General features: G+C 52.0%; 1 protein-coding gene across 2 annotated transcripts in view; it reads left to right on the forward strand.

Moving 5' to 3' along the window:
* KSR1 (kinase suppressor of ras 1) overlaps nucleotides 1-22,630 on the forward strand; it is a 172,045-nt gene that overhangs the window by 123,067 nt on the left and 26,348 nt on the right. For both annotated transcript variants that reach the window (XM_012449403.3, XM_064367629.1), the window contains exons 4-10: nucleotides 3,992-4,451; nucleotides 7,551-7,555; nucleotides 10,374-10,434; nucleotides 12,974-13,057; nucleotides 14,808-14,869; nucleotides 14,965-15,071; nucleotides 19,387-19,555. In XM_012449403.3, coding sequence (XP_012304826.2) covers nucleotides 3,992-4,451; nucleotides 7,551-7,555; nucleotides 10,374-10,434; nucleotides 12,974-13,057; nucleotides 14,808-14,869; nucleotides 14,965-15,071; nucleotides 19,387-19,555 — 948 coding nt within the window. The remainder of the gene's footprint in view (nucleotides 1-3,991; nucleotides 4,452-7,550; nucleotides 7,556-10,373; nucleotides 10,435-12,973; nucleotides 13,058-14,807; nucleotides 14,870-14,964; nucleotides 15,072-19,386; nucleotides 19,556-22,630) is intronic.

Consider the following 22,630-nt stretch of genomic DNA (forward strand, 5'->3'; position numbering starts at 1 on the left):
AAGGGGCTTGGGAAAGGGCACACAGCAGTTGATGACTGAGCCGGGATTTGAACCTCAGGCTGTAATGGCGATTGGTTTGTTCCCATGCTTGCCACCCAAGCTGAGATCTTTGGGGTAATTTGTCAGCCCTTCTTTCCTTCCTCCTTATGCCTGGATTTTAAAAAACTGTGGAAGAGTCAGCTGTTAAGTGGTAGTCACCCATTTGAGTGATGAAGGCTGCTGTCCAACTGTCATTGATGCCAAAAGAGGGAGATCACTAATTTATGCACCTATGTGCCAGATGTGTGTCACACATATTGTGGCTACACCCTTGTAAGAGGTGGTGTTAAGCTCACTTTGTAGCTGAGGCCTCTCTGACCACTGGAGGCGTTGGATGAGTCATCCGGGGCCCCACACCTGGCCTGGAGCAGAGCTGGGCTTTGAACTCAGGTTTCTTGTTCAGAGGGTGCTTTTTCCTCCCTAGAGGAGGCCCCTGAAAAGAGGCATTTTCTAGGTTTCTTCTCTCTCATTTAGTCTCAGCTTGTGGTGCCTCTGCATCCCCAGCAGAGTCCTGGCCCCATCACAGTCCAGGACCCAGACCTTTCGTCTGCCTGGTGCTGGCCACACTTCACAGACACCTGCTGGGATCTGCTGGGTACCAGCAATCCCGTCAGATCCTGCATCACAGCATCTTCACTGTGCCCCATGGGTCTTAGTGATGGCAGTCTGGTCACAGTAAGGTTGTGCTATGGAATCAGACTGCCTGGGCCCAGCACTGTGCTTGGCCACTTAGAACCAATGGGACCTTGGCAAGTTACTTCACCTCACTGTGCTTTGGTTTCCTCATTTGTAAAATGGCGGTGATAACACCACTTCTCTCAGGGTCATTGTGAAGAGGAAATGAGTTAAAGTGAAGTCCTTAGACCAGAGCCTGGCGTGTATTAGGTGTTCTTTTCAGTATAAGGCCTGTGAGGGGATAGAACATGTTGAAGTCATTTCCCTTGTAATCTCTGATCTAAAGAAAGGTGAGTGAACAGCTGGGCGTGGTGGCTCAGGCCTGTAATCCCAGCATTTGGGAGGCCAAGGCAGGCTGGTTGCTTGAGCTCAAGAGTTTAAGACCAGCCTGGGCAACTTAGCAAAACCCCGTCTCTACAAAAAATAGAAAAATTAGTCAAGTATGGTTGTGTGTGCCTGTAGTCCCAGCTACTCAGGAAGCTGAGGTGGGAGGATGGCTTGATCCTGGGAGATAAGGGTTGCAGTTGAACCAAGATCATACCACTGCACTCCAGCCTTGGTAACAGAGCCTGACCGTGTCTCACACACAAAAAAAGAGTGAGTGAAGGATGGTTGTCTGCGCTGGTGAATAGGGGATGAGCATTCCTGCAGATATCACTAACCTGCAGATGCTTCTGTTGAGCGACTCTAGTGTCATTCTCAAGCAGCCAGTGGCAGTCAATCAGCCGGCGTCGGTGCGCACGTCAAGACCCATTGGCCATCCTCGTGTGGGCCCAGAGCAGTGGTGATTAAATAGGCAACTTGTGAATTTGGGACTTGTTTCCTTTGGTGGCAGGCTTGCTCATAGATTCATGAAATTCATTTCTTCTTCTGCTCAACAAGAAACCCATTCAGTGCCTCCGACAGGCCAATATGTGAGCTACAGTGTCAGTCGTGGCTGCAGTGCATAAGGAGCAAGCGGTCTGGGAGCACAGGGACTGAGCAGCTCCTGTCCATTGGACACTGAATAGAAAGTCCCTGCAGTCAGGTGGAAGGAAGGGTGTTTGAAGAGGGGATGGGATGTACAAAGAAACTTACAAATCAGGAAGGCTAATTCTTCCCCACCACCCCACCATTCTTGATGAGTGACTTGACCACCTCTGATGACAGGGAGCTTGTTATATCCCACAGCCGTTACGATGTAGGCTATTGAGAATCAGTAGCATCGTCAGGGCGGGGGTAGGAGGGGTGGGGAGCGTGGTGCTGAGATTGACATTTTCAATTCCCATCACACCACTTTCTTAGCTGTCTGGCCTTGGGCAGTGTCTGTGGCCTCCCTGAGTCTCAGTGGCCTCCACTGTACACTGGGGAGAAGAACAGGCATTGCAGGAGGGTGGAGGGAGGCAAGGCTTGCGCAGCACTGGTGCATCCATCAGTCACTTCTCGAAGGTTGTAAAGAAATATCTGAGACTGGCTTGCTTATTATTTATTTATTTATGAGCTGGAAATGCACTCTGTCACTCAGGTGTGATCTTGGCTCACTGCAACCTCCACCTCCCGGGTTCAAGCGATTCTCATGGCTCAGCCTCCTAGGTAGCTGTAACTACTGGTGAGAACCACCACACCTGGCTAATTTTTGCATTTTTAGTAGAGATGGGGTTTTGCCATGTTGGCCAGGCTGGTCTCGAACTCCTGACCTGGTGATCTCCAGGACTGGATAATTTATTTTAAAAAGAGGTTTACTTGGCTCAATGGTTCTGCAGGCTCTACAGGACGCATGGCAGCTTCTGGTTCTGGAGAGGCATCGGGAAGCTTTCAGGCATGGCGGATGGCAAGGGGAAGTGAGGCGTCCCACAGGGCAGGAGCAAGAGCGAGAGGGGACAGGGAGGTGCTACACACTTTTAAACTCACTCTCACGAGAACAGCACCAACAGGATGGTGCTGAAACAGCCATGAGAAACTGCCCCCAGGATCCAGTCACCTCCCACTGGCCCCACCACCGACATTGGGATTACGATTCAGTATGAGATTTAAAGTTCTTAGCAAAACATTCAGGGCCCTTCCTGATCTGGCCCTGCTGGGCTGACCCCTCCAACTTCATCCCTTGTGTCTCCCCAGCTTGTTGTGACCGCTGACAGCAATCAGAACTCTTTGTAGTGAACAAAAGGTGCCATATGCCTTCACCTTCGCATATGCTGTTCCCTCTGCCTGGTGCTCCTTCTCTACCTTCTTCCATAGCTGGCTCAACCCAGGTGCCCCTTCCTCCGGGAAGCCTTCCCTGGCACATCCCTCCCCCCTCCACAGCTGATTTAGGATCTGCTCCTCTGCAGAGTCCCCTGCATATCTCTGTACTGGCACAGAGCATACTGTGCTATGTGCCTATCACGCCCATTCAACTCTTCACAAAGATGGGTTTTTTTAGGCCTTTCCACCCAGCATCTATCATGTGCTTGAATGGCTACACAGACTGTGCCCTGGAGCTCAAGCCCCACAGAGCCACACAAGCCTCGGGCCTCAGGCAGAGAGGGTCACAGTGGGGCAGCCCACAGTCACTCAAAGGCTGGTACAGAAGGAAGTGGCTGTTGATCCCTTTCTTCCTGGATCTTTTCTCACAAGCCCCAGGGCACTTTGCTGTTGGATGCTCAGAACAGCCCCTTGTCTTAGTGTTTGAATTTTGTTAAAGTGGAATTTTTTCTTCCTTCACACACCCAGCTTCCCTTTCCTAACTCTTACAGATCGGCCACCCCTTCGCTTTCTGAGGTCAGCCACTTTTGGTGTGGATTTCCTGGATTGCTCCCCCAAGACCTGCCTGTAAGAGCCCTGCCCAAACCAGTTCCTCTCTGGGCTGTGCTTCATCCTCTATAAAACAGAGATACAGGTTTTGAGTATCCCTTATTCAAAATGCCTGGGACCAGAGCGTTTTGGATTTGGGATTTGTTTAGATTTTGGAGCCTTTGCAGTGTGCCTACCTGTCAGCATTCCCAATCCCCAAATCCAAGATGCTCTCATGACCATTTCCTGTGAGTGTCATGTCGGTGCTCAGAAATCCTCAAGTTTTAGTGTTTTGGATTTGGGATTTTCAGATTAGGGGTGTCAACCTGTGGTAGTATCTGCACTAAGCCAAATAACCCGTGTGCATGAGAGGCCTGCATAAACCAGGTAAAGGTTGGAGTTGAAGCCTTTTCTTAATAAACAGTGTAGCCCCACACCAGGTGTTGAACCTCTCTGGCCCCTAGCCATCCTCCCTGTGAATGCCTTCCAGCCCTGACCATCTGTGACTCCACGTCTTGGTCCATAGGAGGGGAACACAAGGAGGACTCGAGTTGGAGTTTGTTAGATGCTCGGCGGGAAAGTGGCTCAGGGCCTTCCACGGACACCCTCTCACCAGCCAGCCTGCCCTGGCCCCCGGGGAGCTCTCAGCTGGGCAGAGCAGGCAACAGCGCCCAGGGCCCACGCTCCATCTCCGTGTCAGCTCTTCCCGCCTCGGACTCCCCCACCACCAGCTTCAGTGAGGGCCTCTCGGACACCTGTATCCCCCTACACGCCAGCGGCCGGCTGACCCCCCGGGCCCTGCACAGCTTCATCACCCCGCCCACCACACCCCAGCTGCGACGGCACACCAAGCTGAAGCCACCACGGACGCCCCCGCCACCCAGCCGCAAGGTCTTCCAGCTGCTGCCCAGCTTCCCCACGCTCACCCGGAGCAAGTCCCACGAGTCTCAGCTGGGGAACCGCATCGATGAGGTCTCCTCAATGAGGTGAGTGCTCCCCTGGCAGCCACCAAAAGTGCCCTCTGTGGTTTTCTCATTATAAAGATACATGGAAGGACAAATAAAATCAACCCCTATAGAAGTGTGTAAAGTCAAAAGCAAAAGGTGCCCCCATCTTTCAGTGTATTCCTCAGACCACTTTAGCGGTATGGGCTGCATTCTCCTAGATTTTGGTTCTCTATGTACACGTGTGCATGACATGATGCCATGTATGGGTCAGGGTAGGCTGGTTACACGGAAATACCATGCATCCCCAAATCACCAGGTCTTTTTTTTTTTTTTTTTTGAGACAGCGTCTCACTCTGTCACCCAGACTGGCGTGCAGTGGCAAGATCTGGGCTCACTGCAACCTCTGCCTCCTGGGTTTAAGTGATTCTCCTGCCTCACCCTCCCGAGTAGCTGGGATTACAGGCACATGCCACCATGCCTGGCTCATTTTTTGTATTTTTAGTAGAGACAGGGTTTCACCGTATTAGCCAGGATGGTCTCAATCTCCTGACCTCGTGATCCACCCGCCTCGGCCTCCCAAAGTGCTGGGATTACAGGCGGGAGCCATCGTACCTGGCCAATCACCAGGTCTTAAAAGATCAAAGATTTGTTTCTTGCTCATGCCACCTTGTCCATCATGGGTAAGCCTCCTTCTGGGCCCGGAATGATAGTACCAACATGCTGGCCACGGGGTGAGGGAAAGTGAGTCCCAGGTGTCACGCCCCGGCAGTGGAGCACTCCTTCTTGGAAGTTACACTCACCGTTTGTGGCGCAGCCTGAACAGGGGAGTGAAGCAGTGCTGTTTGCCCACACGCCCAGGAGGGGAGAGCTGGAATATTTGACTGAAACCACTAGTGACTGTCAGGCACCACGCCATCTACTCTGTCCTGTGACTTGTTTTTTCAGCTTCACTTGGTATCTCTGAGAACATCACGTCAGTACATCTTGAAATATTTTACTCTTTCGTTTATTTTTTGACTTAAAACATTTTCCATCTATGTGTTTTACACAAGTGAGACAGTCACACAGTCCACAGCGCAGCAGCTCTTTGACTCCTCAGGGCACACGGTGAAAACTCTACCCCACCATTTTTTTTTTTACCTTTATAAAAGGAATTTTTTATTGTTAATTATTTACCTCAATAGTTTCTTTTTTATTGTTATTATTATTATTTTTTTTTTTTCTGGTGCCAGAGGAACAGATTTTGACTGGCAGTTACCCCGCCATTTTTATTCAGTCATGTCGTTCCCCTTTCAGGAGCCATCAGGCTAGCAGTTTTGTGTATGTCTATAATTATTCAAACCCCACTTTTTTTTGACTTGTTCATATGATTCCATTGTATAGTTTATCTATCTTGTCCCTTCTTGGTGGACATTCGATCATTGTCCTTTTTATTACAAAGATTGCCTTGTCAATATGCTCTTGTGGGCAGCACAGAAAGAAAGGGAGTGTTTTCCTTGGATGCCTCTTACCTTCGTGTACCCCTGAGGATTGTGGGACACCTGGTTTCTCTCCTCAGCAAGAGGGCACCCCTTTTCTACACTTGATCTTAGCCAAAAGGCCAAGAAACGATAAAGGCACCCCTTTTCTAGGGGTTTCCTTGGGCCCTGGTGTGTCTTGGGCCTTGCAGTCGTCTTTGGAATGGGCCTGATCCCCTCTGCCAGTGCCTGCTGTTTGGGTCCTCTATGGGATGGAGCCTGGACAGCACTGATGGTTTTGAGTGTGACGCCCAAGGAGGAGAGATCTGGGTGTCACCCACCCTGCTCCTCCCATCCAGGCTGACCTGCTGGAGCCTGGGTCCCACCCAGAAGGGGCTGCAGAATGCAGCGATCATAGCCACACAAACATGGGTCAGTCAGAGGAGGCCTTACAGTAGGCTCAGCCCAGTCCCTCTGTTTCTGTCTTCTCCCAAGAAGAGCATTAGGAAAGCTCTGGTCTCATTCCCATGCTGGAAGGTGGCAGGCATAGAACCTCAGGCAGGTGACACAACTAGCCTCAAACTCCAGCCAGTGACTGAGCCTCGGACTCTGGGATTCTGAGTCCAGTCCCTGCAGAGCCACCAGAACCAGCACTGACGTGACACTCAGGCCACCTCACTGTTCTGGTGACTGCTGAGGACAGACTGAGTGCTCTGCTTTCTCCAGCTCCACGTGTTCTCTGGAGCAGCGGCAGCCCCGGGGGGAGGCTCCTTGGGGTATGCAGGGTATGTGGGGGAAGCTCAGGGTGTGTCCCTGCCTGGCTCTCCTTTCAGGGGCTACCTATGCCCTGCATGGCTGTTATCTCTGCCCTCCTGTCCAGTCACACCCTCGCCAACTGATAGTTCTTTTTTTTTCTTTCTGAGAAGACATCTCGCTCTGCTGCCCAGGCTGGAGTGCAGTGGCGCAATCTTGGCTCACTGCAACCTCTGCCTCCCAGGTTTGAGCTATTCTCCTGCCTTAGCCTCCCAAGTAGCTGGGATTACAGGCATGCATGCACCACCACACCCGGCTAATTTTTGTATTTTTAATATAGATGGGGTTTCATCACGTTGGCCAGGCTGGTCTCGAACTCCTGATCTAGGTGATCCACTCACGTCAACATCCCAAAATGCTGGGATTATAGGTATGAGCCTCTGGGCTCAGTCTCTCCAGCTGACTGACCCTTTTTGCTGCCTGGCTCTGGGCCAGGCTCTCCCACTGTCAGCCTGCCTCCAGCACACCCTGTCATGGAGGTTGGTTATGTGGTACTTGGCCTTAAGTAACCAGCACTTCATGACCTAGTGAGCCTCCTGAGGCTCAGTTTCCTTGGCTATGAAATGGGCTGAACTCTAATTCCCATGCTTGGTTGCTGGCAAGGCTTACGTAAGCTGATGTATTAAAGTGCACAGCACTGAGTTTTGATGTCCCCTAGGGAGGCCTGGGGATAGCCCTTTCCATTGAGGAAATATCCCTACAGAGATTGCAGGGGTTCCCACAGTCACTCAGCCAGGCTGGCCCCAAGCCAGGCCTCAGAGTCCTGCGTCCCAGCCTCTTGCCTTCTCCCGCCCAAGCGTAATGTTCTAGGAACGCACCGAGCTAGCATGGTGACGTAATCTCCCTCTCTGCTTTTTGTCTCCTCCAGGTTTGGTAAGAGAGATTCATTTCCATCCCCTCTGCCACCCAGGAGTCGTGTGTGCATTGCTGTCCTCATCGGGGGCGGACCTCTTTGACCCCCATCTTAGCCCGTTCAGCCTCTCCATAGTCCAGAAGCACAGGTGCTGGTGACCGCCTCAGGAAATAGCCCTAAGACAGGTGGCCTTAAAGTGACTGGCTGGCTTTAGCTCAGCTGGGGGCTGCTCTCCAAGAAGCAGAGAACTCTGCCCACAGGCAGCCCCATGAAGCACCCTACCTCCACCTTGCCTTTCCCCACAGGGGCTCTCCAGCAAGGACTCTGGCCTGCTGGGCTGTCACGGTAAAGCAGTGCCCCAGGAAGGTGGTGCCATCTGCCTGGATTCACTGGACTTTAGCTGTCCCCAGAACCCCACCTGATGTCTCGGGACCCCACTCTTCAGGAGAGGGACCTTCCTGGAGGCAGAAATGCAGCGCAGCTCCGAATGAGGCCCCGAGAGATGAGAGGCGCAGATGCCCCTTTGGGAGGGGAGGACACCTGGGCAATCCTTGACCCCCTTTCCCACCCCAACCTCCAGGTTGGGAGCATGTTCCTGCGCGTGGCTGAGCTGTGGGGCTTCGCTCATGAGTCAGAGTGGAGGGAGACAGCTGTGCCCCTGGAGTCTGCTTTTAATTGTCTGGAAATGCAGAGATGTCTGGTTTTTGCCTGAGCAAAATAGGAGTTTATTTTTATACTATCCCAAGCTGGCTAAGGACAGTCACGTAGCTGTGGGCAGGGTCTTGGGGATGAGGAGGGGTCAAGCAGGCAGGGACTATGCCAACGTGGAGCTGGCTGCAGGAACCCCAGGGAGGGACCGGGGAGGGGCAAGGAGCTACGCTTCCCTCCCCCAGTGCTCAGGCAGAAACTCCCAGGGCTCTTCACAGAACCTTGGAGGAACATTCAACACCCCCATCTCTAGGAAGCCCCAGCCCTGTCATCCTCTACTTGCCATGGCAACGTGGGGATTGGAGCAGTGAGATTGTTAGGCCTTCGGGGCCCGTGTCTCCACACAGGTCAGACGGTGGCAGTGCCTGGCACATATACTACCTCACTGCCCATGCCCACAGAAGATCATAGGTGGCTTCTGGGGCTAGCTGGTTGAAGTTCCATCTTTCTGTAGGCTGACAGCTAACCCTTTGAGCTCCATGTGTTTTTTTGTTTTGTTTTTTCTTTTGAGATGGAATCTCATTCTGTCACCCAGGCTGAAGTGCAGTGGCACGATCCCAGCTCACCGCAACCTCCGCCTCCTGGGTTCAAGCAATTCTCCTGCCTCAGCCTCCCAAATAGCTGGGACTACAGGCTCGCACCACCATGCCCAGCTAATTTTTGTATTTTTAGTAGAGTCGGGGTTTCACCATGTTTGCCAGGCTGGTCTCAAACTCCTGATCTCAGGTGATCCGCCTGCCTTGGCCTCCCAAAGTGCTGGGATTACAGGCGTGAACCACCGCTCCGGTCATCCCTGCGTGTTTTGGTGGCCTTGGCTGCTGCTGGGTGCGGTGGGCCCCAGGAGGAAGTTGGGACAAGTCAACCTCATGTCAGAGGTGCAAGGGAAAGCTGCAGGTGAGAAAGATTGCTCCTATCCAGCTGTCCTTGCCATCAGAGGACTCAGTATGTCCAGCACACCCTTTCATGGAGGTTGGCTATGTGATACTTGGCCTTAAGTGAACCAGCATTTCATGAGTCCAGCCGTGTGTTAGACCAGCACTTGGGATTGAGGGGGGCAGTGGCCGCCCCTGGGGGACCTTCTGACTCAGAGGACATGAGATGGCCACACGCGAGCACTGTGTGCCTGACCTTTCTGGGTCCCAGGTCACCTTGATGATTGGAAGAAAGTCTAGACCTTCCTTCCAGAGAAAAGCCTACAGCATTCTACTAAGGGTTCCTGGAGCCCTGAAGCCCACCCATGAACTGGCTCTGGGAGCCCATGGCGCTGAGTTGAACGTGGGGGCTGCAGGTTGGTGGGGAGAGTGCTTCCAGCTGCTTGTCTGCCGCGCTAGGGATGCCTGATCTGATGGGGAGGCCCAGGTTGGGAGAGGGAGCGCCCTCCAGGAAGGCCAGCAGGGTGGCACCTCAAAGCAGATGCCCTTTCTCTGAGCAGAGAAGGAGGGTGTCTGAGACGTCCCCAGAGGCTCAGGCTCGTGCCTGAGTGGGGCTGGCCCATGGGAGAATGTGATAAAGCTGGGCAGACAGAGTGTGGGCGAGGTCTTGGGGATGAGCACCCCTCCTCTCAGCACCCTCCTCATCCTCAAAACCCCACCCACACTCTGTCTGCCCAGACCTGGCAGTGGCCTCTCCCAGAGGAATATCTTCCAGGGACTTCTGCCTGGAAAGGCGCTGGACCAGCTGACTAGCCTTGGCCCTCCACCTGAGGTCAACAGCTTCAGCCTTTTACCAAGAAGTACCCAGAATTGAGCCCCTGCACCCAGTGGCCTGTGGTGTGTCAGGGAGAGGTGGCGAGAGGTTGGGCTGTGTGGAATCTTCTGGCCTCACCCTAGCTTTGCTTTCTGCCTCTCCAGCCTGCCTTGCTCCTCAGCTGGAAACATCACAGGGGCAGCAGACTAAGCTGTCCGCAGAGGCCAGGAGCAATCGAGGCAAGGGGAACCACGCCACGCCACTGGTCTAGCCTGGCCTGCTCCTGTGTTGATGGACATAGGTCACAGGGAAAGATGCTTATGCGATAAACCATCACGCCCCGCCGACCGCTTGCAGCCTGTGGTTTCTGAACTAGGAGGTCACAGGCACAAGCTGTTGCCTATGGAGTTCCTCAACCTGCCCATCGGGCCTCTTTCCCCACAGATCTCCCGCGTGGATCCCCACAGATGGTACGGAGGGATATCGGGCTCTCAGTGACACACAGGTAGGCACAGCAGGCCTGCGGGGGAGTAGGGCACAGAGCTGGGCTGGAACCCACATGGGGCTGGGAGTTCTGGTCACTGTTTCTCAGTGAGCTCTTTGCCTCATGCCTGTCCGTCTCCTCTGCGTGGCGTGGCCCTGCACTCACCTGAGCCCTTGCCTTGCCAGGGTGGACACACGGACTTGCAGCTCCCTTACCTGCACCTCCCCAGGTCTCTTCCTCACTCTGCTAGGGAAAGCACTTTCCCCCTTTCTCAGGACACGGGTCCCTGGAGAAATAGGGTCAGTGCCATGGGAAGGAGTCGCAGGAGCTTTCCCTGCATCCAGTGCGATGTCACGTGCATCCTGAAACTCACACAGCAGATCCCCTGTGGAGCTTGTTGAAAATCCAGATTCCGGGGCCCCACCCCTAAGCTTCTCGCTCCCCTCACCCCCAGTGTTGATGTGAGAAGTAATTAAAACCCAGTGAGGGAGACAGCACGTGTGCATGTGGGAGCCTACACAGACCTGGTTGCATCTCGGGGAGGCCGGATCATGACTCCTTAAAAGGCACTCCATGCAGATGGGCGTCCCTGGCCACCAGAAGCTCCCATCTTTGTTGGGTGGAGGAAGTAACATTTATGGATCTCTGCTACATTCCATTTTCATGGCGTATCTGTGATCTTCCCCAAATCCTGTGAGGCTTGGGGTTGACCCTATTTGCAGAGGCGTCTGAGGCATCTTACAGCAGGTAGTAGGCTGAAGGCAGAATTCAAACCCAGTTGTTTGCCCCCAGAGCCTGTTCTCTTTCTCTTGTACTTAAGGCCTTCTTTGGCCTCTGCTGGACCAGTGGAATCTCTTACAGAGAAGCTCTGTAACTCTGAGTTCAGAGAACTGGGATCCAGACCCTGGCATCCCAACTGTGTGACCTTGGGAACATTGCCTGACCTCTCTGAGCTGGTTTCCTTGCCTGTGCACAGGAATCCTGGACCTGCCTCACTCCCTGGCGTGGGCATAAGAATGAAATGAGCTTGTGTTGGTGAATGCGTTACAAACTACTTCCCAAATACTGTTGGCATTCATTCTGTTGTTACTGTGACATACAATATGTTTAAAAAAATTCTATTTTTCCAAAAATAAGAGCTCTTTCTGCTCTTAGGCCTCCCCACCCTATGGACCAGCCTTGCACTTTTTTTCTGGAGGACACCACCCACTCAGCCCCCATCCTTCTTCGAATCTATCTTTGGTGGTTTTTTTAAATGTTCTACATTTTGGATTGAAAATACACTGAAACATCAACGGAAAACTCCCCTTTGTTCTTGTTCCCAACTCCTCAATCCCCTCTGTAAAGAAGTCTTAGCTGTGTGTTATGTAGTCTTCTAGAGATATTTTATACAAACAAATATGTGCATGTGTTTTCTCCTATCTATCTATCTGTGTGTCTATTTATTTATTTTTGAGATGGAGTCTCACTCTGTCACCAGGCTGGAGTGCAGTGAAGCAATCTCGGCTCACTGCAACCTCCGCCTCCCAGGTTCAAGCAATTCTGCTGCCTCAGCCTCCTGAGTAGCTGGAATTACAAGAGTGTGCCACCATGCCCAGCTAATTTTTGTATTTTTAGTAGGGACAGGGTTTCACCATGTTGGCCAGGATGGTCTCAATCTCTTGACCTCATGATCCACCCGCCTTGGCCTCCCAGAGTGCTGGGATTATAGGCGTTCTCCTTTATTTTGTACTCAGCTACTGCATATGTTATATACAATCCTATACTTTGCTTTTTCAAAAATGGAGACACAATTTATATAGAGCAAAATGCGCAAGTGTGTGTTTGTACGTATTTGTGCACACACACACCTGTGTATACCGTCTGCATAAAGATGGAGAACATTCCAGCACCCGGAAAGTTACCTTTAGTTCTTCGTCGTCAGCGCTGCTACCACCCAGCGGTTACTATTCACTTCTAGCGTCGTAGCTGAGTTTTTTTTCCTATACTTGAACTGCCTGTGAATGGGATCGTGTCCTATTGTATCTTACTTTTTTAACTGGACAATATGACTTGGAGGTCATTCCATATTTGCACAGAAACAGCTTCCTTGTTTTAGTTTCCTGCTGCATAGAGTTCATTGGATGGAAAGACCATACTTTAGTCAGCCCCTCTCAATGGACGTGTAGGTTATTTCCAGCCTTTAAGCTGCTTACGTGCTGCAGGCATACCTTGTCCATATACCCTTCGACACTTGTGGGCCTATGCGTTGAGTAAATTCCTAAGAATTCCCAAGAACTGTTGGGTCAAAGGGTATTCACACTTGGACTCTTGATTGCTGCTGCCAAATGAGTACTCTCCGATGACCACACCAAATTCAGTATGTTGACAATGATGACTTTGCGTCTGGGAAATCTACATGGCCCCTGGGTGTCTCTGTCCTCCCTGGGAGGGAGAGGGCCCATGGGACTCTGGAATGGAGCCAAGACTCCCAGTTTCCCTGGAACCCCATGGGAACCCTTCTTGGTTAGGCCTTGGCCTCCCAGCCGGTGCGAGGATGTGCCCGTGTCTACCCCTGCAGGTTCTCCACCAAGTCCTGGCTGTCGCAGGTCTGCCACGTGTGCCAGAAGAGCATGATATTTGGAGTGAAGTGCAAGCATTGCAGGTGATGGGCAGACGGGTGGGGGTGTGGGGAGCAAGTCAGAGTTCAAACGCATTTCCCTACACTCGATATTCATAGTCCTATTCAGCTCACCAGGGAGTAATCAGGCTTTAATTTCAGGAAAATTAAGCAAGTTACTCCTGGAAGAAGGGAATACTTGAGGTGGGCTTTGAAGGATGAATAGAAGTTTACAAGGTCTACCAATGGGGAGAGAGAATTCCAGGCCACGGGAGTGTCTTGTACTAAGGCCCGGAGGAATGTGAGGACTGTACTGGGACCTGTAAGGAGCTCTGAAGTTTAGCCTTACATTTTATAGCCCTCGAGAGGTGGGAGACAGGTGATGGTAAAAACAAGGAGTTAGCTTGCAGAAGGGGAGAGTGAGCAGAGGTAGGTTCTATACAAGTCCAGCTTTATTTTCTCATGCTTTGTGGTTTCTGGTGGGAAGGAAGGGCAAGGATAGGGAACAGTGTGGGGTGAGCAGAGTGTGTCCTCTGCTGTCCGGCTGTCCTCACCTGATGCAGGGTGGCGTTGGGGACTTGGTGCCCAGCCCACTCTGCCCATGGATTGCTGTGTGACCTGGGGCAAGACACTTGCCCTTTCTGGGCCTGATTTTGAATATCTCCATCAGAGCGGTGGGGATAGCTCTGAGAACCTGAGCTAGTGTGTGTGATTGCATCTGGGCTCCAGTCAGACTGTAGGTGGTCGGTCTTGTGCATATCAGTTGGACCTGTTATTTTCCCAGTAACTCTCCTGACCTCTAGGAAGATGCCGAGTTTTCTCTCTGGTCTGGTTCTCCTGTGGCTCCTGCCACTTGGCTTTACATTAGGGACCTCCAGCTCCCATTCAAATAATGTCTTTCCTCTGGAGAGCACAGGATGACCTCTGAACCCAAGGCTGTCCTGTGATGTAGTATGAGGTGGACAGGACACCCCCAGCCCATTAGTGAGAAATCTGACTCAGTGCAGCAGACAGGACCACCTGGTACTGACCCTCAGACCGCATGGTCCATTGCACAAATGTAGCAGGAGGGGCTGCCCTTTGGGTCCCTGGGATCCTTTGGTAAAGCAAACATTCTCGGTCCAATTCATCTTTTTCTTTTTTTTTTTTTTGAGATGGAGTCTCACTCTGTCACCCAGGCTGGAAGTGTAGTGGCGTAATCTTGGCTCACTGCAACTTCCGCCTCCCGGGTTCAAGCAATTCTGCTGCCTTGGCCTCCTGAGTAGCTGGAATTGCAAGAGTGTGCCACCATGCTCAGCTAATTTTTGTATTTTTAGTAGAGGTGGAGTTTCACCATGTTGATCAGACTGGTCTTGAACTCCTGACCTTGTGATCCGCCTGCCTCAGCCTCTGAAAGTGCTGGGATTACAAGTGTGAGCCACCACACCAGTTCTTCCTTTTTTTTTTTTTGCAAGTTCAAGTTTGTCTTGAGCTTTTTCAATATGGGTAGAAGGTCTCCTCTTTACAAAAGACAAATAGATAGGTGACCTGGGCAAGTCAAAGTGGGCACCATGAGACCCGCTTTGCCGTGAGGATGGGTAGATGGCAGCAGAACGTGGTAAATGCTCAGCATAGCAGCTCAGTGTAGCAGCTGCTATTACTATTAATATCACGGTGTTCTCTACTTTCGAGCTAACATTTGTTGAAAAGTTTGTGGAAATGGAGACAGTCCTGGGTGAATGCTACACAGAGCTGCCCCTGTGTGCCCGAGCCCCCCACGTGGTGCCCTGCACCCTAACCTCCCCTTCTTTACTAGGTTGAAGTGTCACAACAAATGCACCAAAGAAGCTCCTGCCTGTAGAATATCCTTCCTGCCACGTGAGTTTGCTGCCTTCCTCTCCTCTGCCTTCTGGATTTGGGGTGAATCTTTCTTTAGCTTGACCTGGTGATGGGTTTTCCCTCTCTTCAAACAGTAACTCGGCTTCGGAGGACAGAATCTGTCCCCTCGGACATCAACAACCCGGTGGACAGAGCAGCCGAACCCCACTTTGGAACCCTCCCCAAAGCACTGACAAAGAAGGTACGCTGGGTAATGCTGGGGAGGACCCCGTTCGCCACTGGACTTCCTTCCTATAAAGTGCCCCTGCCTCAGAGACACAGTGGGAAAGTGGGACATGACACCCCAGTCCCAGATTCATGGCCAGAGGGTGGCCTTGGGGATCATACCTTGAGCCATCAGGAGGCTTCCCTTTTCTATCAAGTTGTGGTGCAGCCGTGATTCCCAGCCCCTTCTCGTTTGAGCTAATACTTCCTGTGTGCTTAGTGTGTACCGGGAGTTTCTTCCCTTGCTGTTTCATTTGAGCCCCACAGTAGTTCTTAAGGGCACATGCTGATCCATTTCATAGATGAGAAAATAGCACAGCATTCCCCGAGAGCAAGAGACAAACCTAGAGTGGGAGCCTCGGCAGCCGCCCACCCCAAAAGCCTGGGGCCCTTAGTCACAGTGCGGCAGGTATACCTCCAGTTGTTCATTAAAGCGATTGCCGTGGCCACCACTGAACAACGCTCTGCTGCTCTCACAGGAATGCACCCAAAAGTAATACCAAGAGCGCGTTTCCCTCCATAGCCACATAAGGCTTCTCTGCTGAGGCACACGGGTGTCCTCTGCAGCTAGAAAGAGTCCACAAAGCCTGTGTCCCCCAGGAGGGTCGGCAAACCTGTCATGGACCCCTATGCACAGGTATCCCTTGTGTCTGGGAGGTGCCAGTGCTGATGGCTTCTGACAGCAGCTCCCATCCTGGCCAGCTGCAGGCTGCTGTAGGTTTGGCTGTGTTTTTTTTTTTTTTTTTTTGAGACAGAGTTTCACTCATTGCTGTGGCTAGAGTGCAGTGGCGTGATCTCAGCTCACTGCAACCTCCACCTCCCGGGTTCAAGCAATTCTCCTGCCTCAGTCTCCCGAGTAGCTGAGATTACAGGCATGCACCACCACGCCTGGCTAATTTTTTTTTTGTATTTTTAGTAGAGATGGGGTTTCTCCATGTTGGCCAGACTGGTCTCGAACTCCCGATCTCAGGTGATCTACCCGCCTCGGCCTCCCAAAGTGCTGGGATTACAGGTGTGAGCCACTGCGCTCACCTTGGCTATATATTTTTAAGTGTGTTTTACCTGCAGCCCCAGACCAGGGGCTTAGCATATGCCTCCCTGATGAGGAACGTGTGCCCAGCTGCTCTGTGGCTATAACTGGCTTTCAGTGGCTCAGGCCAGGAGAGAGAGACAAGTGATACGGCCAATTCACACTGAGGACCCTGAAGGTACAGCTTCAGAGGCTGCTCTTGGAGGGGCCAGAGCCACCTCTTATAGTCAAACAAGAGGGCCAGCTGCCCCAGGCCTGACAGTCTCCACCAGCCTGCACCTGTCGTCTCTCCTGTCTCTCGTTTCCCTCTGGTGGTGGCTTCCCACCCCGAATGGGGAGGCAGTGGGGAAAGATGATAGGGTCCTTTCTTACTCTGTTCAGGCTACCATAACAAAATAGCCTAGACTGCGTGGCTTAGAAGCAACAGAACTTTGTTTTTCCCGGTTCTGGAGGCTGGGAAGTTCAAGATCAAGGTGCCAGCAGACTCGATGGCTTGGGAAGGCCCACCTCACAGATGTCACCGTGCCGCATCCCTCCCCCTGCCGTGGTGGAGGGGTCCAGCAAGCTCCCTCAGGCCCTTTCATAAGGGCACCGGTCCCCATTCCTGAGGGCTCTGCCCTGATGACCCAGTTACCCAGCTCCCAGTACCACCTCCTTGGGCGCTAGGGTTTCAGCCTGTGAGCAGTGGGGGTGCACAGTCATTCAGACCACAGCAGCTGCCCAGCCCTGGCTCCAAGTCCCAACTCCTCTCCTGCTTCCATGACCTTGAGTGAGCCACTTGACCTCTCTGAGCCTCACTTTCTGCTTTGTAAGTTGGGGTTACTAATGCTTCATTCACAGGTGTTTGAAGGGTGAAGAGAAAATGTTCATGAACTTGTAGGGAGCAGTACCATACCATCCACTAGTTACTACTTTCCAGCCCGTTACACACTGGATCAGCTCCTCAGCAGGAACACAGCACCCCCCACCCCCATGCCAACAACATCATCGTTGCCCCTGCCTCTCCTCTCCAGCTATGCCAAGCATGCCCCCCATCCCCGTGGGGCCTGCACAACCCCCTACCCCGTCATGTTCACCCCTGCATCTCCACCCACCCGGACACCCCCCCTCAGCCCTCCTCACAGCTCGACTCTCTCTCTGTCTCACTTCCCCCATGAGCCCCTCCTATGTGCACCTGCTCAGCTTCTAAGCCCATATGGTGGTGCCAAAAGCCTCTCATCTCTGAGAGCAGTGGCCCTCCAAGATCCCATTTAAGGTCACTATGATGACATAAGCTAACCATTACTGAGTTCTCACTAGAGGCCACACATGGTGCTGAGAGGTCAGATCCTAACACAGAATCCCCCTGGAGCCCTCTCTCTGTTGGTCCTTTGACCTTGCTGGGACTCAGACTTCTGGGTGGTCCTAGCTAGCTGGTCTGCAAAAGAATGTGGAACAAGCATGTATGAGTCACCTGCTGTGTACCACACACTCCCACCTTTGCGATGCTGCTGATCTGTGCAGTAACCCTCTGGCAGAGGTGTTAATGTTTTCATTTTGTGGTTGAAGAAATAGAAGCTCAGAGAGGTGGAGGAAGTTGCCTGCAGTCACTCAGCTAAGCGGTGCTGGAAGCTGCCTGAGAATTCCAGTCTGTCTGCCTCCAAGCCCGGTGCTCTTTCTTCTTGGTCACAGAGAGAAGCTGGAGCTTCGGCCTGTCTCCCTGCCCCCCACTTTCTCCCTTTATCCCGCCTTTTCCCATTTCTGGTACAGCAGCCCTCCCTGCCCCAGGGCTCTCTGGCACCTGCTCTCACAGGCTCTTGCCCGGAGCTGTGAGATGCTGGTGCCATTCTCAGAGGTGTTCTGTGTGCTGTGGCTGGGGAGCCATGGCCAGAAGGCATCCCAGAGCCGGGCTCCTGCCACGCCCATCTCCCATGACCCTGGGCAAAGCCCTTGGCTTCCTTGGGCCTGGCTCCCCTGAGCTCTGCAGTGGAGCCATGGTGGCATCTGGTGTGAGTTGACACCAGAATCAGTACTGCCCAAACTTCATCAAGCTGCAAACCATCTTTATGGTTTCTGTCTTAACCAGGTACCACCAGGGCTAATATTTACTTATAAGACTCATTTTTATGTAATCATCACTATCATAATTGGAAAAACCATGATCACTCCAGATAGAAGGTAATCATTAAAGCAAGCACAATTAAAACCAAAAAGTTATTAAGCTTCATCTTGATATCACACTTGCTTAAGGCTTGGAGCTTGAAGCTCACTCTGTTGAATGGGCGATGAGCCGGTGTTGGAGAGGTGTTAAAGACATAGCAGCTCAGGCTGAGGCCTTCTCTCAGGCAGAACAAGACAGGGAACAGAGCATCCTCCTTCCTGGCTCAGCGTCCTCTATGTTGTGTCCGAGGGCCTCCTAAAGGCGTCTCACTGGCCACCAAACCTGTGTTTCCCATGGCAGGCACCAGTGGATGCGATCCATTAGCAGGGGGAACCATGCTTGCTTTGAGTGTGGAAGGGATGACATGTACAACATGAGTGAACCAGGCCTGTCCTGGCAAACCAACTCCTGTGGTCATCTTCTAGAAAGTTCTTTCCAGCTTCAGAATTCTCACCCCTCCAAAATGGCAGACCGCACCAGCCCAAGCCATCACCTCTTTCAGGGTTTTGTAGTTTGACTCTAAGACTTGCCAGTGCCTTTGATTCAGCCAGGTTTCCAAAGAAAAGGACTGTATGTTTCTCACTCATCATTGGCCTCCCTGCTTCTAGCAGAGCGCCTGGTGCTAGCAGACATGACATAACATTTATCAGAGCCTGAACTTAATTCATTATAAAACCCCACTGTGTGCCCAGCTCAGAGCCAGGCACTGGGTGTGTGGCGAGCACCCTGGCCTCCTGGAACACACAAGGCAGTGGGGGAGACTTTGGTCAGGAAAGCGCCCATGGATGTCTGCGGTAGACACAGTGCCTGGATGAAAAACTGCTGGGCACTGTGCCAGGATGGAGAGGAGGAGCATGGTCCCAGCCAGGGTGCAGGAAAGGCTTCTGGGAAGAGAGTGTGCTTGGGCTGAAAACAAAGATGAGCAGGAGCCCCCTGGGGAGTGGGCACTGAGGCGAGGACCTCTGTGTGCTGCCCTTCCTCAATTAGATGCATAAAACGTCAGACCCTGAGGATTCCCTGGGCTGACCGCTTCCTTTCCAGATGGGGCAGGGAGGGTGTGGCTGGTGGGAGGCAGGTGGGGCAGCGACAGCCCTGCCACTCCCAACGTCTCTGGTCCTGCAGGAGCACCCTCCGGCCATGAATCACCTGGACTCCAGCAGCAACCCTTCCTCTACCACCTCCTCCACACCCTCCTCGCCAGCGCCCTTCCCGACATCATCCAACCCATCCAGTGCCACCACGCCCCCCAACCCCTCACCTGGCCAACGGGACAGCAGGTTCAACTTCCCAGGTACCACATCTCCAGGCTTTTCTGGGTTCTTAGGGGTGTGGTCAGATCCCCTTCTCAGCAGACCCAAGGTCCGCAGGTTCAAGGTCTGACATTGGCCAGACGTTTATGGAGCGCTTGCCAGGCGCCCCAAGCATAATAGCTCTGAGGTTGATGCTGTTGATTTAGAGATGGGAACTGTGAGGTTCAGAGAGAGGGAGGGGCTTGCCGTGAGTTGTACAGCCTGTAAGTGGCAGAGTAGAGATCAAACCCAAGTCCATCTGACATAACAATCCCCCCGCTGCCCTCCTCTTCGTGGGGTGTCCTCTCCTGAGCAGTGCTCACTTTCTCGGGACTGGTTTCTGAGCTCCCAGGAGGCATGGGTGGCAACGCAGGGAGCTGGAAGGCCTCAGAGAGGGAATCTGGGGCCCTGCTGTTTCCCACTCGTGATCTGGGTCAGTTCCTTCAAGGAGACCTCTTGTTCTTTTTCCATAAGATAGGAGACTGTGTAAAGTTGGAATTAGGTGGTTCCCATTGTGTGGAGAGGACACTGAATCCCACAGGAATTTAGAGCACAGTATACGTGAGCCAGAGCTGACCTCCAGCTCCACCCCAGCAAGCTGCCTGGTGTCTGTGGGGAGGGATCAGGATTCTAGCCTCTCCTGCCCTCAGCTGCTGGCTGGGCCTGGGGTGTCTGCCTCTCCAAGCAGCAGAGGGAAACCCACCTGTCCAATTTGGGACCGAGCTGCTGCCTCGGCCTCTCTGGCAGCTCCTCAGAGTCAGTCTCAGCCTTCAGTTTACTGCAGTTTGCAGTCCCAGAGGAAGGAGGATGGCTGTGACACTCCTGTTTGCTCCAGACCCAGCCACCGGCTGTCTCCAGCTGGTAGAGTCTAGGCCAGGCCCCTGTCTCTGACCTCTGGAGCCCTAGGTCCATGAGGACAGTCACAACTCTCCCTGTGCCAGGGGAGCCCCACCTGGAGGCATACCCAGCCATCATGGGACCAGGCAGCTTCTCCTAGGACTTCTTTTGGGGGATGGTGAGAGACCGAACTCTTGTAGGAATCCTTCTCTTTGCCTGTCCTTCACCTCAGTAAGCACATGGCTGGGTATCTCCTGACATTCACACCTTGTCCTGGCATGCCCCTCCCCTCCCTGCCTTGAGCGATGGCCTGTTTGATTAACTGCCTCTCCCATTCTTCTCTGTCTTTCTTATGCTCTGAAACTGTGCCTTTTGCTAAACCTTCCAGTTTGGGTTTTTGTAAAAGGAAGGGTGTGTTTGAAACACGGCAGCTGCAGAGAAAGTTCTTTTTGCACTATTAGCCAGACCCTTGCTGCTTTTCCTGATGTCCTCAGACTGGGCTTCATTGTCCCTTGCACAGAGGCTTCACTCTCTCCAAGATCCTATCTCTTTGGTCATGGTGGCACCAACAGGTCAACCCTCCCCAACCCCCACTGCCCACCCCGCTGGCCCGGTGGTTCAGCTGGAGAAGGAATTCCTCCCATTGTCCCCTGCTCTGTGCTGCGCAGGGGCATTGCACTTGATCTTGAGGGGTGAACCTGGGAAAAGATGATAGTCACGTGCTGCTTCACGACAGGGAAACATTCTGAGAGATGCATTTGACGATTTCACTGTTAAATGAGCATCATAAAGTGTGCTTATACAAACCTAGATGGTACAGTCCTCCACACGCCTAGGAGTGGCTGTAGCCTATTGTTTCTAGGCTGCAAACCTATGCAGCATATGACTGTACTGAATATTATAGGCAATTGTAGCACAATGCTAAATACTTGTGTATCTAAACATCTGAACACAGAAAAACTACAGTAAAAATACAGCATAAAATATTAAAAATAGGGCTGGGCACAGTGGCTCATGCCTGTAATTCCAGCACGTTGGGGGGCCAAGGTAGTCAGATCACTTAAGGCCAGGAGTTCAAGACCAGCCTAGCCAACATGGCGAAACTCCATCTGTACTAAAAATACAAAAATTAGCCAGGTGTGGTGGCTCACACCTGAAGTCCCAGCTACTCAGGAGGCTGAGGCACGAGAAACGCTTGAACCCGGGTGGTGAAGGTTGCAGTGAGCTGAGATTGCACCACTGCACTCCGGCCCAGGCGGCAGAGCAAGACTGTCTCTAACTAACTAAATAAATAAAATGTTATTTGTTTGTAGGGGACTAGAAGCTGCTGTGGGTGAGTCAGTGAGTGAATGGTGTGTTTATAAAGTCGACAATAGTGTATAGGAATTCCTGGCATTTATTGACCTCCTCTCCCATTCTGGTCTGTCTTTATTATGCTCTGAAACTGTGCCTTTTGCTAAACCTCCCAGTTTGGGTTTTTGAAAAAGGAAGGGTGTGTTTGAAACATGGCAGCCGCAGAGAAAGTTCTTTGTGCACTATTAGCCAGACCCTTGCTACTTTCCCTGATGTCCCCAGACTGCGCTTCATGTCCCTTGCATGGAGGCTTCACTCTCTCCAGGAATTCTTGTACACTATTGTAGACTTTATAAACACAACACACTTAGGCTACGTGAAATTTATTTTAAAATATTTTCTTCAGTAATTAACTTTAGCTCACAACTTTTTTACATTATAATCTTAAGCTTTTTTTTTGACTCTTAGACTCTTGTAATAACACTTAGCTCAGAATATAAACACATTGTACAGCTGTACAAAAACATTTTACTTTGAATTTTTATAAGCTTTTTCCTATCTTTAAAATTTGTATTATTTTTTTCCTTGATAAGCTTTTTTGTTAACCAAGACACACTCCCTAGCCTAGGCCTGTGCAGCGTCAGGCTCACCCGCATCACTGTCCTCCACCTCCGCACCTTGTCCCGCTGGAAGGTCTTCCGGGCAGTGACATACGTGGAGCTGACATCTCCTGTGATAACAGCGCCTTCTTCTGGATACCTCCTGAGGGACCTGCCTGAGGCAACAGATAACTCTTTTTTTTTTTTTTTTTTTTTTTGTAAGTAGAACAAATATACTCTAAAATCATGATTAAAAGGCCAGGTGCAGTAGCTCATGCCTGTAATCTCAGTACTTTGGGAGGCTGAGGTGGGTGGGTCACCTGAGATCAGGAGTTGTAGACCAGCCTG

The sequence above is a fragment of the Aotus nancymaae genome, unplaced genomic scaffold (assembly GCF_030222135.1).
Source record: "Aotus nancymaae isolate 86718 unplaced genomic scaffold, 86718_ANA_hifiasm-v0.15.2.pri h1tg000072l, whole genome shotgun sequence".
NCBI lineage: Eukaryota > Metazoa > Chordata > Mammalia > Primates > Aotidae > Aotus > Aotus nancymaae.